Source organism: Hesperophylax consimilis, chromosome 9, assembly GCF_061612785.1.
Source record: "Hesperophylax consimilis isolate HC1 chromosome 9, BYU_Hcon_1.0, whole genome shotgun sequence".
NCBI classification, from domain to species: Eukaryota; Metazoa; Arthropoda; class Insecta; order Trichoptera; family Limnephilidae; genus Hesperophylax; species Hesperophylax consimilis.
This window is the reverse complement of record NC_142844.1, coordinates 26,950,490-26,964,644: the sequence shown is the minus strand read 5'-3', so window position 1 is coordinate 26,964,644 and position 14,155 is coordinate 26,950,490. Positions and strand designations below refer to the sequence as shown.

The 14,155-nt window shown below is 38.0% G+C and overlaps 1 protein-coding gene across 1 annotated transcript; it reads left to right on the top strand.

The window, feature by feature from the left end:
- Nucleotides 1-5,808, top strand: c12.1 (spliceosome-associated protein CWC15). The gene is made up of 4 exons (XM_089635864.1): nucleotides 1-322; nucleotides 400-685; nucleotides 1,095-1,199; nucleotides 5,583-5,808. The coding sequence occupies exons 1-4, from the start codon at nucleotides 192-194 to the stop codon at nucleotides 5,718-5,720; spliced, it is 660 nt and encodes a 219-aa protein (XP_089491990.1). The 5' UTR covers nucleotides 1-191; the 3' UTR covers nucleotides 5,721-5,808.
- Nucleotides 5,809-14,155: the final 8,347 nt, after the last annotated feature.

The window sequence follows — 14,155 nt, the reverse complement described above, 5'->3', positions numbered from 1 at the left end:
CGTAATATCTATGCTTAAAGTCCTCGTCCGTATTGCGTATTTTTGTGACGTTTGTGTTTTGTTTACCGATTGCCATACTCGCGCTCATCGCGCTGTAAAAGTTATTTGAAGTTTGTCTTGAAGCTAAACGTTACAGTCCAACGTCATAAAATTGTTGCCTTTTATTAAATTGCGGCAGAACTTCACACAAAATGACCACAGCCGCACGTCCAACGTTTGATCCTGCGAGAGGTGGATCTGGCCGTGGTGAGAAAGATCTGAGTGCTATCTCCAGACAATATTCCAGCAGGGATCTACCTGGACACACCAAGCTCAAATTCAGGTATTTGACCATAACGATCTTAATATTAATATTGTTTTATCAACGCCGTGTGCATAATATTCATATCTATATTTCAGAGAACAAGGACAAGGAACCACAGATGAACTTCGCACTCGTGATTTCCGCAAGGAACTTGAAGAAAGGGAGAGTGTGAAGGATGGAAAACCAATGACAACCGGACGAAAGGTGGAGAGTTTGATAAAGAGGCCTAAAATTGACCAAGTTCCAGCAGCCAGCCTTGATGCAGATGACCCTATCGAAGGTGATTCCTCAGATTCGGATGATTCAGACGATGACACTGCTGCCCTTCTTGCCGAACTCAATCGTATCAAAAGAGAAAGGGCTCTTGAACAACAGAAAAAGGTATGTACATCTTACCATGTAAGCAGTTTTGGTTCTTAACTAATACTCGGAAGTAAAGACGATTGAAGAAGTAACGTTTAAAACAAGAACGGAGTATGAATTACAGGAGGCTACGCTCGTCGTCCCACGGGTCGGTAAGCCATCAACGTAAACCAAATGCTGTAAAACCCTGCACAGAAAAGTTCTACACCGAGCTGTACTGCAAACTATTATCTTACTATGATGAACTTACTTTTCTGCGCAGGGTCTTGCAGCACTCAGTTTGTGTCTATTGCTTACCGGCCCGTGGGCAGACGGGCTACCTGTAATTTTGTTGTTGAGTTTTCTTTACTTTATTTGACCTAGGAAATATGACGATGCACTATGTTTTCACATGTCTGTTTATAAAACCTATCTTTTAATTTAACAGGAAGTAGAAAAGCGTCAAGAAGACGAGAGGATCAGGATGGAGAACATTTTGTCTGGAAACCCACTTCTAAACTATACCGCCAGTGCTCCAAAAGCAGATCTGAAGGTATATCTCTTCTCTCATAGGACTTTATAGAACAAAATTCACTTAGTGGGTAACTATTACAAATACAATGGTTATAATTATTAGACATAGGATTATAATATTTATGCATTTGCACAATGCATATTTGAGCCTTTTTCAATATTAATATTAGCTGTTCAAATTAGTGATTTCCTGGCAATTAGTAGGTTTCCTGGCCCGGTGACTATGCTTTTACTTGATCGCCCGATATTATTTTTCTGAGGAACTGGTTCTTTTAGGAGTTTTTTGATCCAAAGTGAGATTTGGTAGAGAAAAATCTATTGATCCGCACAAATTTGGTGTTAACAAATCTCATGGTCGCTCCACACTTGTGCGGCTAACGGATACCTTTGCTTTGCACACTCTCACGGTTTACCGCTGAAACACCACTAGTATGTTTTGTTTGAACTATTTCTTAGAACAGAAAGTCCCATATTTTAAAACGCATGTATTGGAATCATTTCTAATTCGCTCTCGGGCAGTAAATACAGACAGGTGAATTTTTTAGCATGGAATTTGAATAGCACCATAGACATTAAGATTAATAGACGAGCCAATCAGGGAAAGGGGAACAAACCGACTTGCTGGGAGCGCGGGAGGTGGCGTGACCGTCCCTCTTTTGTCGATAAATGAATCTGAGAGTATACAGGGAACTCGCATTGTAATATCACCATTCAGTCCTGAAAAATAAAATCTGCCTACGAATTGCTAGTCCTTTTTACAATGGCATAAAAATTGCTGGCTGTGTAAAAAACTTAACTACATACATTATACATATCCCAAATTGGGTAAACAAAAGTTTGGGCTTGTTTCCAAAATTAATATAATAATTTACCCATCTCACTCAATTTTAGCATCACTATGCCAGGCGATTACAGTATATCTTTTTATGGTCTGGTTATTTCAATGTGCGATCTTTGGTAGTCAATGTCGACTGACGTCAGTTTATTCAAAGCATTCTTAAAACCTCCTGATGCCAAAAATTTGGTCACTTGTTTTGCCTCCAGCTCATTAAAATGATACCCAGATAACATGTTAGGGCAAGTCTATTAATTTGGATGTCTATGAATAAATAACATGCTGTTAGTGTGGTAAAATGATACCCAGATAACATGTTAGGGCAAGTCTATTAATTTGGATGTCTATGAATAAATAACATGCTGTTAGTGTGGTAAAATGATACCCAGATAACATGTTAGGGCAAGTCTATTAATTTGGATGTCTATGAATAAATAACATGCTGTTAGTGTGGTAAAATGATACCCAGATAACATGTTAGGGCAAGTCTATTAATTTGGATGTCTATGAATAAATAAAATGCTGTTAGTGTGGTAAAATGATACCCAGATAACATGTTAGGGCAAGTCTATTAATTTGGATGTCTATGAATAAATAACATGCTGTTAGTGTGGTAAAATGATACCCAGATAACATGTTAGGGCAAGTCTATTAATTTGGATGTCTATGAATAAATAACATGCTGTTAGTGTGGTAAAATGATACCCAGATAACATGTTAGGGCAAGTCTATTAATTTGGATGTCTATGAATAAATAACATGCTGTTAGTGTGGTAAAATGATTATATTTCAAGTTTGTCATATTTTTTTATAGGATTTCAATGCACAAAAGCAATTTAGATAAAACTGCCGCTGCTTACTACAGCATTTGCTGATAACCTAATTTACCAGCACCATTTATTATATTATAAGGGCATTTTCACCAAAGTTTGTGGAGATTTTTATAATCATGCTTTTCATTACATTACTTTTGCGTTTTATTTTTAAGTTATCACCAATACTAGATTACTAGATTTTTTTTTCAGTGCAAAAATTCTGAGACTAACGGCCGTTCTTCCCAATCCTACTGATCAACTGCTGAGCCGAAATTTTTGCTCAACACTGCTCAAACGCACAACTATGCTCTTTCCAACGGAAAGTGACAACTGAGTGATCAACCAATTTAAGGAAACCAAACTACTGGATTAAGCTTGCCTCAGTAAATGACTACTTATAAAAAGTGTCAACAGAGTGAAACATATTTGCGAGGCCAAGGCACGGTGGCATTAAAGTCAAGCTAATACTTTATTTTTAACATATTTCATACGCTTAAATATTAAATATCGGTTTACGTATTACAGTACTTAAAAAATATATGCATTAATAATAAACACAATAATGAATTCGTCAATGTTAATTTAGCATTGAAAGTTGTAACTTTGATGTCATTTTATTGTCTATGAAAGTGGGCATGGCCACTTAAGGTAATCAACAGTAAAGATGTTTGGAAATAGGCGAATCGAACGTTACTGAATAAATCACTTGGCTGATCGGACCCTGAGATTGATCATTCGAAATGTTGGGTCAACGGCCGTTACTGCATAATATGTACTTCTCATTTCCCAGAATACTAATGGAGGATAATAATATGGATTCTTCAGTAGACATCTTCAATTCATCGTAAAATTTATTTATAATAAAAGATTTTTACTGGGGCAGGTCAGTTGTGTATAAAAAAATAAAAACTGTGTACAAGTAATATAATTGTTGATAGTGGAAAACACCAACAGATGCAGGAAATGTGAAGAAGATGATTAGACTCCAATTCACCTTTGGTGCCAATGTCCCGCTCTGTTGGGAACAAGGCTCAGACACCTGGGAAGACACATTGTAGAACCAAAAGACATAGCCACATACCCAATAACAACATGGTGAACTTTATTAAAGGGACTGGGTTGTTGTTATTAAAGGATTGAGGTAAAATGGGAGATAGCACAATGGGCCTATGGCCTAAGTGCTCACGGGAACTACATGTACTAGCCTCTAAAAAGGGCGTTAAATAAATATATATATACATGGTTACAAAATGGAACTAACGGATTCAGTACCAGAAATCTTGAACGTGATTTTTTTTAATGTTGGTCCAAATTTACCTTAAAACTGTATATTTTCCAAAAATATATTATGTAAGCTATTCAAGACATTACAAAATTAATCTTATTCACCTAAATTAATTTCTAAATCAGACTTTTGTTTCATTGAATTTGATCTAAATAATTAATTAAAAATATATACAGGCTCCACAGTTGTATTTAACTGACCAAATAAAGTAAATGAATAAGTTTGTGTGTTTAAAATAATATATAACTTTCATACGTAACTATGAAAAATCAAATCAAAATCGTGGGACATGCCAAAAACGCTATGTACAAATTTTGGCTAAAATGCCCATAAACAAACAGAAGTGAACTTTAAAATGCATAACTAGAATCAGAGGCGGCTGGCTCTAGGAGTCCAGAAGTAGAAGCTCAATTGAAAAACAAGAATATTAAATGTTATGCCGGTAGTACAATGTTGTTTAATTGATTATTTATCTAATATATAATACATATAACTAATTAATGTTTTTTTTTCTTTTGAAAGATCTTTTCCTCCTGAAATTTTTTAAATCACTAACTCCATCCTCAGTCCATTGTTTATAAGTAGATTTAAAAAGTAAACTATTAAAGCAAAAGTACCTATACATTCATTTTGGTTACCGGGTATATAATCAAAATGACAATTCAACACACCTACAAAAATTGATATAAAGTCATGAAAAGTGTTGAAACAAAAACTAGGTTAAATATGTCACATAGGTAACTATTTAACTTAGTTTTTGTTTCATCACTTTTAATGACGCTATATCACTTTTTAAAAATTTGTTGAATTGTCATTTTGATGAAATATCATGGAACCGTTCTTTTTATTGCTTCCGCAAATCCACTAACAAAAATTATAATTTTTCATTTCAAAATATCTTTTTTAACCTCTTTATTTTTCTCTACATAAACTAATTGTCACTTTATTTGAATATGTTTGTCACGATTCAATGAATTGTTTGCGATATCTTTCAATACGATATCCACAGAATTTGACATTTTAAATTATTCAATGCAAATTACGTCAACAATGATAAACATAATTTCGCAAACTAATATTCAAGTTCAAGGTGGCTATTGTTTATCACACAAAAGCTACTAAGCATACGTCAGACATGATATTGTTTACCATTTTTGTCTCTATAGCAAAGAGAAAGAAAGGAGATTGATTTGGGACAAAATTTAAAGTGATCCACAGTAGGTACATACAATAGCTTCTAATTTGGACGCTAGGTGGCACTGGAACGAATAGAAAAAACTTATAAATCTGCACAAATAAAAACTAAATTAATAATCGAGTAATTTGTTAAATCCTTTTTTTATATTATTAGCTTCCAAAAATATTGCAGCACATTTTTGGAAGGTCATTGACCAAATGACCTTAGAAGAGCCGCCCGCCAATGACTAGAATGATATAAGACTTTTCTAATGGATATAATTGTTGCAGGTGAAGAGACGTTGGGATGATGATGTTGTCTTCAAGAATTGCGCGCGATCCGAACCAGACAAGAAAGCCAACACCTTCATCAACGATTCGCTTCGTTCTGAATTCCACAGAAAATTCATGGAAAAATACATCAAATGAAACACTTTTCTTCAATTCACCAATTTTATTAATAAGTTTACGATATTTGTATGAGAAAAGAATAAATAAAATACTGTCACAAAATTAATTACACTTTTTTACTGAATCAAATTAAAGGTGAATCAGACAGGAATAAGAATTGACATACTTATCTCTGCAGGCGGTGAAAAGACAAACTTAACCTTTACATATCTAAAGCTAAAAAATATGTATCCCCCGAAGGGGGTCACTACGGTCCCCTATATATTGTGTATCTTAACCACTTAATGCTAGGGTTTTTTAATAAAAGCTTTTTTTTTTAAATCAGGTTTTTTTATCAAAGTTTATACATTTTTCAATTAAAATATAATAAGAACGAAATCAGCAGCTCAAAAACACGACCGATCTCAACTGCAGGCAAATTCAAACTGAGTAAAATACATCGCTAACTTTCACAAGCGTTTTTTTTTTTTTTTATGTGACACCTCACAAGAGCGTCCCTGCCTGTGCAGTGTACAGACAGGGGAACTATGTCACCACCCGGTTGGGCGGCGTTGTGAGGCGGTATAAGGTAGGGGCTGTAGGAAGGGATTTGTTAATGCGGGCCTTGAAGAGGCTCGGATTATAGGAGGGAGGAAAAACAGATGCCGGTAGCTCGTTCCACATACGAGCCGACTTACACAAAAACGAGTTGTAAAAACGGCCCGTTCTCATGAAGCCAACGTCAACCGTGAACGGGTGTTCAGCTCGTATCCGTCGAGTTTCGCGCGCGTGCATCAGGAATCAATGCTGCTAGCTCCTTGGAGCAGGCTCCATTGAAATACCTGTAGAACAGAGACAGCATGCCTACATTGCGTCTATGCATTAGAGAAGGCAATCGGTCTGTTAACAACGGATTGTCAATCAGACGGATCGCTCTCCTTTGCACAGATTCAAGCAGGTTTATTAAGTATTTTGGGGCACCAGCCCAAAGGTGGCTCCCACATTCAATAGTTGGGCGGACTTGAGACTTGTACAGGGTCAGCAGCTGGTCACTGTTGAAGAATCTCCTAGCCCTGTACAAGACTCCCAACTTCTTGGAGGCCTGATTTACTCGGGCTTCTATGGATCCCCGATACTTGAGCCGGTCTGATATAGTAACTCCAAGCATTTCAATGGAGTCTTTATTGGGGAGAGTGCTCCCATCAAATTGCACCAGACAGTCATTGATCTCCCTCTTTGCCGAAATCAGACACGCTTGGGTTTTTGAGACGTTGAAACTGACCAAGTTGGCCTTACCCCAGGCACGAACCATCTCGAGGTGGTGGTCAATTTTTTGCTTCAAAACTTCCCGAGCTGTTCGGACATCATGGGTGGAAGGGGGCCTGTCAAAAAGATAACCCTCGTGAACGGTGCTGTCATCAGCGTAGCAGTGAATTGGTGCACATTCAACGAGATCGTTGATGTGCAATAAAAACAGCGTCGGAGACAGCACAGATCCTTGTGGCACCCCCGCATTGATTTGGTGCGGTGAGGAAGAAGAGCCGTCAACCAATGTTTGAATTGTTCTTCCCCTCAGAAAGTCCGCAATCCAACTATGCAGGGTTGGGTGGATCCCATACGATGGTAACTTCCCGATAAGCGCCCGCTGCCAGACTCTGTCAAAGGCTTTGGAGATATCCAACCCAACGGTTTGAGTTTCACCAAAACGCTCCATGTACCGCCCCCAAATATGCGTCACATATCAGAGTAGATCGCCACACAATCGGTTTCGACGAAATCCATATTGCCGATCGCTTAGATTATTCTCGAGATGTATATGTGAGCAATTTGTTGTTAACCACCCTTTCTAATACCTTTGAGAGTATGGAAGTGATGGCTATGGGGCGGTCCCCTTTTTTGGGATTGGGTGGACGATTGCCTTTTTCCAAAGATCTGGCACCTTTCCACCTTTGAGAGAGAGCCTAAATAATTTCGCGACCACTGGAGTTATTTCTGCAGAACACCTCTTGAGGACCAAGGCAGGTATTCCGTCCGGCCCACTGGCTTTGTCGACTTTCAGCTCGTTCAAGACTCGGAGAACCTCTCTGTTCCGGATCTTCGGTTCCTCCATTTGAAAACCGCAGTCCGGAATGGAAGGGGGAATCTCTCCGTTATCTTGAAGAGTTGAGTTTTCCGCGAAAATTTTGCCTAATAATTCAGCTTTCTCGCGGGCCGAGTTAGCCAGCCGACCATCAGGCTTGGTCAGAGGTGGGAAAGTGGTTCTGCAGAAATTTCTTCCGATCGAGCTAGCGAGTGACCAGAAAGCACGGCTACCAGTGGGGCAGTCAGCCAGCTTTTTCGCAATTCTCTGGTCGTGGTCGCTCTTAGCTCTATTTAGAACTCTCTTACAATCCCTTGCCCATTTCCGGTATTCCGAAAGGTTATTCATGGAGCTAATCTTCCCTATGGATGTGAGGCGGGAACACTGACAGCAAAGTCTGCGGAACGGCTAGACACCTTCGAAAGAAAGGTACTTCGAAGAATCTTAGGAGCGGTGCGAGAGGGAGAGGCATGGAGAATCCGCCACAATAAGGAGCTATATGACATCTACCAAGCTCCCAGACTCTCTACTCATTTACGGCTCCAAAGACTAAGATGGGCCGGACATGTGCACCGAATGCCAAGCACACGTGTGCCAAAGAAGGTTCTAACAGGACACCCGGGAGGCAAACGAAAGGCGGGCAGACCTAGGCTGAGATGGGAGGACGATGTCAGGAAAGATGCCAGAGGACTACTACATGTTGCAGATTGGAAGACGACGGCCGAGGACAGAGGGCGGTGGAGGCTCATGTTAAAGGAGGCCAAGGCTCGAAATGGGCTGTAGCGCCATTGAAGAAGAAGAAGAAGAATCTTCCGGAGTGCATTAAAAGCCGTATTTTCGTTACTCGTGTTAGCTAAAAATAGAACGCTGCAAGTCGAAACCGGCGAGCGTCACTCGGGCTAGCAGAAATTGGAACGCATTAAGCGCGCGAGCGCGACTTGTTTATAAGCATGAAGCGGTTAAAATTCCTTTCGCCTTTTCCAGTAACAACCGGATATTAACCGGACATCGCCCAGTAGTCGAATTATTAAGAATTTATTGCAAAATGGTAAATGAAATCGAGCGTAACTCACATACATTACATTATTGTTGTCCTTTTCAACAAAATGCATTTTTTACAACAGAACTCGCAACTTGTTTGTCACGAGGAATTTAAAAAAAGTAGTGGTGATGGGGGTTGGGGAGGGGGGAATAATTTCATAAGAATTCAACAGATATTTTTTAAATTAATTATTATCATCATCAAATTATATTTGAAAATACATTATGTTATTGTATCAATAAAAAAATTGGTATCTTAAAAAATAGTAACTTGATAATTTTTTTTAAATGCGTTATTATGGGCGAAAGGAACAACGGAATGAGTCAATATTTAGTTTATACAGATTTGGTCCTTATATGCTGTAACTGTTCCATAAGATTTTTTTTCTAGGATTTCCTAAATATAGAGTATGTGATGTAAAAAACATAAAATGGATATCGCATAAAACTCTCGTTTGGGGGATTGTTTTCCCCCCTCCGGTGCGGCAGATGGGCATGGTTAAGAAGGAAGTCATCTGCACAACATGATTTTTATATTTTAAAATGCTTAAATCTTATTATGAAAGTAGGTACATATATATTCAACATGATATATTATTATGTATATTACTCATTATAATATATTTTCCTCCATTCTAATAAACCTGTTTTATATTTTATCTCTTGACTCAGTGCAGAAACGAGTGGTCCGTTTGATAGATTTCCCCATCACAAACAGATTGCAATCTTTAGAGCACAGGTGTAAGGTGGGTATGCTGTCCTCGTTCTACCGGTATCATAATGGAAGATGCTCCAAGAAACTAGGGTCATTGATCCCTTCGGCACCGGTGCACAGTTGGGAAAAACGCCAAACGTGCACACGGTTGACATTTGTCACATGAGAATCAGTCATTTATACGATTCATTCTTGAGTTCAACAGCTCAGCGTGGAATGATTTTCCGGCCTATGTGTTTCCTCCCTCCTACAAGTCTCTTCAAGACCCATGTTCACTCTTTCCTTTCCTCGATTTTCCTCAGGGTGTGTGGTGATAATGTAAAAAAAAAAAAAAACATAACTGCTAAGCAACCATTTAGCACATTAATGGATTATCAGTTGTGTAAAATACAAAACACATTTTTTAGTGAGGCCCTGTATGTTTTAACGACTTGTAGAATTTTACCTGACTTTTTACGATACTGAACATAAGGACGGGTTGTTTCGAAGAATTTTAACAATTCATCAAATTTCAACATTAATTTTCGGGTTCTGTTATTATATCATTATAGGCTAGTTGCTTGACACAAATGAAATAGTATAATAAGTAGGCTCGGAATGAGAATTGTACTGTCTATATATGTATTGGCATATCTATGGATTTTAAGGACCAATTTGTTTCCTACAAAATGCCTGAAGATATCGATCTAGTAAGTGGTTTATTTATGCTTTCACTGCTGAAGGTTTACCTGGGATAGATTGGTAATACTTTTATAGGCCAGTGCAATTAGCGCCAAAAAGGGGGTCGCGATCGAAGTAATTCCGGTAGTCCCAATTTTTTTAAATGTTATATAAACTGATCCCCTGATGTAAAATCTGAGTTTCCGACCTTGGCGCACCTGTGCTCGCGCCGCCATTTTGAAAAAACTGGCCGAAATCGGGCCAAAATCTAGTTTTTCCCAAACATCTCATTTCCAATGAAAATTTCAGGTATAATATTTTATCAAGTATAATAGAACATAAAATAACCTACAACTTTTGTAACAACAAATTTCTTCTATCTCTAATATGTACCGAGAGGTACAAAGTCGTAAAGGTGCGTATATTTTTGAAAAAACAAGTTTTTTGCGCGACTAGGTTTGGTTTTTTATAAATACCTCATTTCCAGTGGAATTTCATGAAAATTTTATTGATACCAATTATGTAGAACATTAAATTTTAAAAAAAGTTGTGGAGTTTTTATGTTTATATAGTTTTTTTTACCGATATAAAGAATAAAAAAATCTAGGTAGGTACGCACAGAAAATCTATCACGGTTTATTATCACGTTATTAGATTTTTGTTTGCATTTTTAAATACATACATCTATAAATTTATTAGAGGGCACTTCGGTATAGGGGGGGGCTACCCCCCACCCTTCTACTCCTGCCCTCCGGTTCCCTTCAGTTGCCGCGTGTCACGTCTTGAGCCTGGAGCGGAGCTTCACAGCGTCAGTGTGATTGGTTTATTTATGGTCAGTGTCACAGCAGCGTTCAGCGCGAATTGATTGCCGATATTTTTGCGCTATTTTGATATTTTTATAGGACGGTGGGCGTGTGTTAAAGTTTATTTGAAATGTCGGTTTCGGCAGGAGCAGTTTGCTTCATTTGTGACAAAAGTTGCAACTCTTGCAATTAACCAAAAAAATGATACCTTTCTTTCACGCAGCCGCTCACTTCAACTACGCCAAAAGTGCACATCTGTGTCTTCAAGATATGTTGACATTGAAAGAGAAGATGGATTCAATCGAGTATGAAAGATTTACAAAAGAGGGCTACTTTACGATTCGACGGTCTCATAAATTTTGGTCAGGGATTTGGTCTGACATGACCATCGAACAAACTCTGATGAGATCGATGAAAACATTTGACCCAAGGACGGGGAATCACGGACAGTTCCATCCTTCGTTGGACTACTGGATTCGTTTATCTGCATTACATTTGTGAGGGTATCGAGTCATTCTGTGGGATTGAATCAGGAACGTCAGAGCAACATGTAGAGATGAGGCCTACAAGAATTAAGAGGGATGATCGAGACGTTCAAACTCTCATTGATTGGTTTAATTGCCATGAACCATTTCCTAAAACAAACGTGATTATGTCTATTAGCAGTGGCACAATCGGGGATCGCAAAGTCACTTGTCACGTGGCTGAAAAGATGGGGAAATTAGCTATGTCTAAAGTTATCAACCAGAACTTTGGAAACCTACACTTAAAACGTAATGATGCGATAGTTTCTCTTGCGGCGGTGACCAGCAGTGTCAAAAATCAGGGTGTGACTATGGCAATAGATCCATTAATGCTATTCCATCGTGTGTGTATTGCCAAAAAGTCTGAAAGTGAACTTAAAGAATATTTTTAATATGAACTCTCTCCTTTACCATTGTTTCTTTTCTCAGAGTAAGGCATGCGCAGAGGAACGAAGTCTATATTTTATTCATCATTCAACCCTCTAAAAATTATACAGAACTGGGAAGCAGTAAAATACACGTAGTAATTGATGGAGGATATTTACTGCAAAAAGTTGTATGGGGTCGTGCTCAACCTTTTTCAGTAATTTTCCAGCAATATGTCAGGTATGTACAAAATCATTATGGATCCAATGCAGTAGTGGTATTCAATCGATACCCAGATTCTATGGAAAAGACAAGCACTAAAGGGGTGGAAAGAGCACGGCGTGTCACAGTTACAACTTCTGCTGAAGTTTTGTTTTATGAAAGCATGCACCCACAAGTGCCACAGGAAAAGTTTCTGGGAAATGAGAAGAACAAGTCTCGTTTTATTTCCCTACTCAGCACCTCATTTTCACGATCCCACATAACGACAGTACAAGCTGAAGAGGATGCTGACGTTCTCATAGTGAACACAGCAAATTCGTTGTCATCTCAACATGATGTAGTCATAATCGTTGGTCAGGATATTGATCTGCTGGTACTCCTCACAGCTCTCTCACCTCCCAACGTATATTACCAAAAAGTTGGAAAAGGTAAATCACCTAACGCGTTGTACTCGAACAAATGTTTTAAACACTTTGAAATAGTTGAAAACATTTTATTCCTTCATGTCATAAGTGGTTGCGATACAATTGGAGCTCCGTTCAGTCAAGGCAAACACAAATTTTGTAATATTCTTCTCAAGAACCACTCAGTGAATGAACTTGTTCGTGTATTTCAAGACCCAAAAGCAAAGACAGAAACAATCACTTTGGCTGCCGAACAACTATTTGCACTTTTGTATGGCGGCAACGAGAAATCAAATTTGGAAAATTTAAGGTACATCATTTTTGTCAAAGGAGAAAAAAAGAACAAATTCAATTTATCCAGGCTACCACCCACCAAAGATGCAGTCCAGCAACACGCTTTAAGAACATACTTGCAAGTGCAGACTTGGCTTGGTAACGATAAAGATCCGACTGAATGGGGGTGGAAAAAGGATGCTGTTGTGTTACTTACTCCAGTAACAATGTTGAAGGAAGCTGCACCTCAGGCCTTGCTGAACTTCATATCATGTCAATGCAAAAAAGGTAAGGCTGGAAAGTGCACCTGCAGAAAGTCGAGTTTGAAATGTTCCCTACTCTGCATTCATTGCAATGGCAACTCCTGCGAAAATGCTGTAGAAGCCTTCGTTGATGACGATGACGAGGAATATGATGACCTAGTTGCCACAAATTTGGGTGAAAAGACAGATGAAGAAGCTATTCAGGGCCAGAAGTAAAAAACTATAGTCAAGGGCTCGTACTTCTGTCTAAACTGATCTACCATTAATTTTATTTTTTGTTATGCTGACAACATAACTAATAAAGAAAAGAATGTCAATAAATGTTAATTTTAGAAAAATACCAAATTTTTATCTTTTTTATGTACCTTATCATCTTAATTGTATTAATAATCTTAAATGTATGTTGTGATTACGTTGATAGGCATGTCAGACCAAGCTGCGAGCACAAATGTAGTGGCTTGGCCTATTTTAGTGGTCTTCCCATTGGGAATGTATGGCGACCGATATGCTGAAATAGTCTATCTACTATATTTATAGCTAGGTCTGACACAGGCATTACGATTGTTGTCAACGTATATGTTCTTAGAACAATAATTGTTAAATAAAAATAAAATCAAGGAATGCCAAGTTTAAAACACCTAACCTCTGTTTCAATTTTTTGCCTGGTTTTGGTGGATTAGAGTTTGGATACGTAATAGAGATAAAAAATGTAAATTATATACCTATTTCTTTAACGAAATTTTATTTTCTACAAAATTATTATCAATAAATTTTTCACAAAATTGTACTGGAAACGAGGTATTTATAAAAAACCAAACCTAGTCACGCAAAAAACTTGTTTTTTCAAAAATATACGCACCTTTACGACTTTGTACCTCGGTACCTATTAGAGATAGAAGAAATTCTTTACCACAAAAATTGTAGGTTATTTTATGTTCTATTATATTTGGGAATATATTTTAGCCAAAATTTGCATTGGAAATGAGGTATTTGGGAAAAACAAGATTCTGGCCCGATTTTGGCCAGTTTTTTCAAAATGGCGGCGCGTGCACAGGTGCGCCAAGGTCGGAAACTCAGATTTTACATCAGGGGATCAGTTTATATAATATATAAAAAAATTGGG

Excerpts from the sequence above, each read along its gene's own strand:
- c12.1 (XM_089635864.1), top strand. The coding sequence starts at position 192 with ATGACCACAGCCGCACGTCCAACGTTTGATCCTGCGAGAGGTGGATCT. Across the intron at positions 323-399 it reads CACACCAAGCTCAAATTCAG|AGAACAAGGACAAGGAACCA; the intron begins GTATTTGACCAT and ends TCTATATTTCAG. Across the intron at positions 686-1,094 it reads CTCTTGAACAACAGAAAAAG|GAAGTAGAAAAGCGTCAAGA; the intron begins GTATGTACATCT and ends TTAATTTAACAG.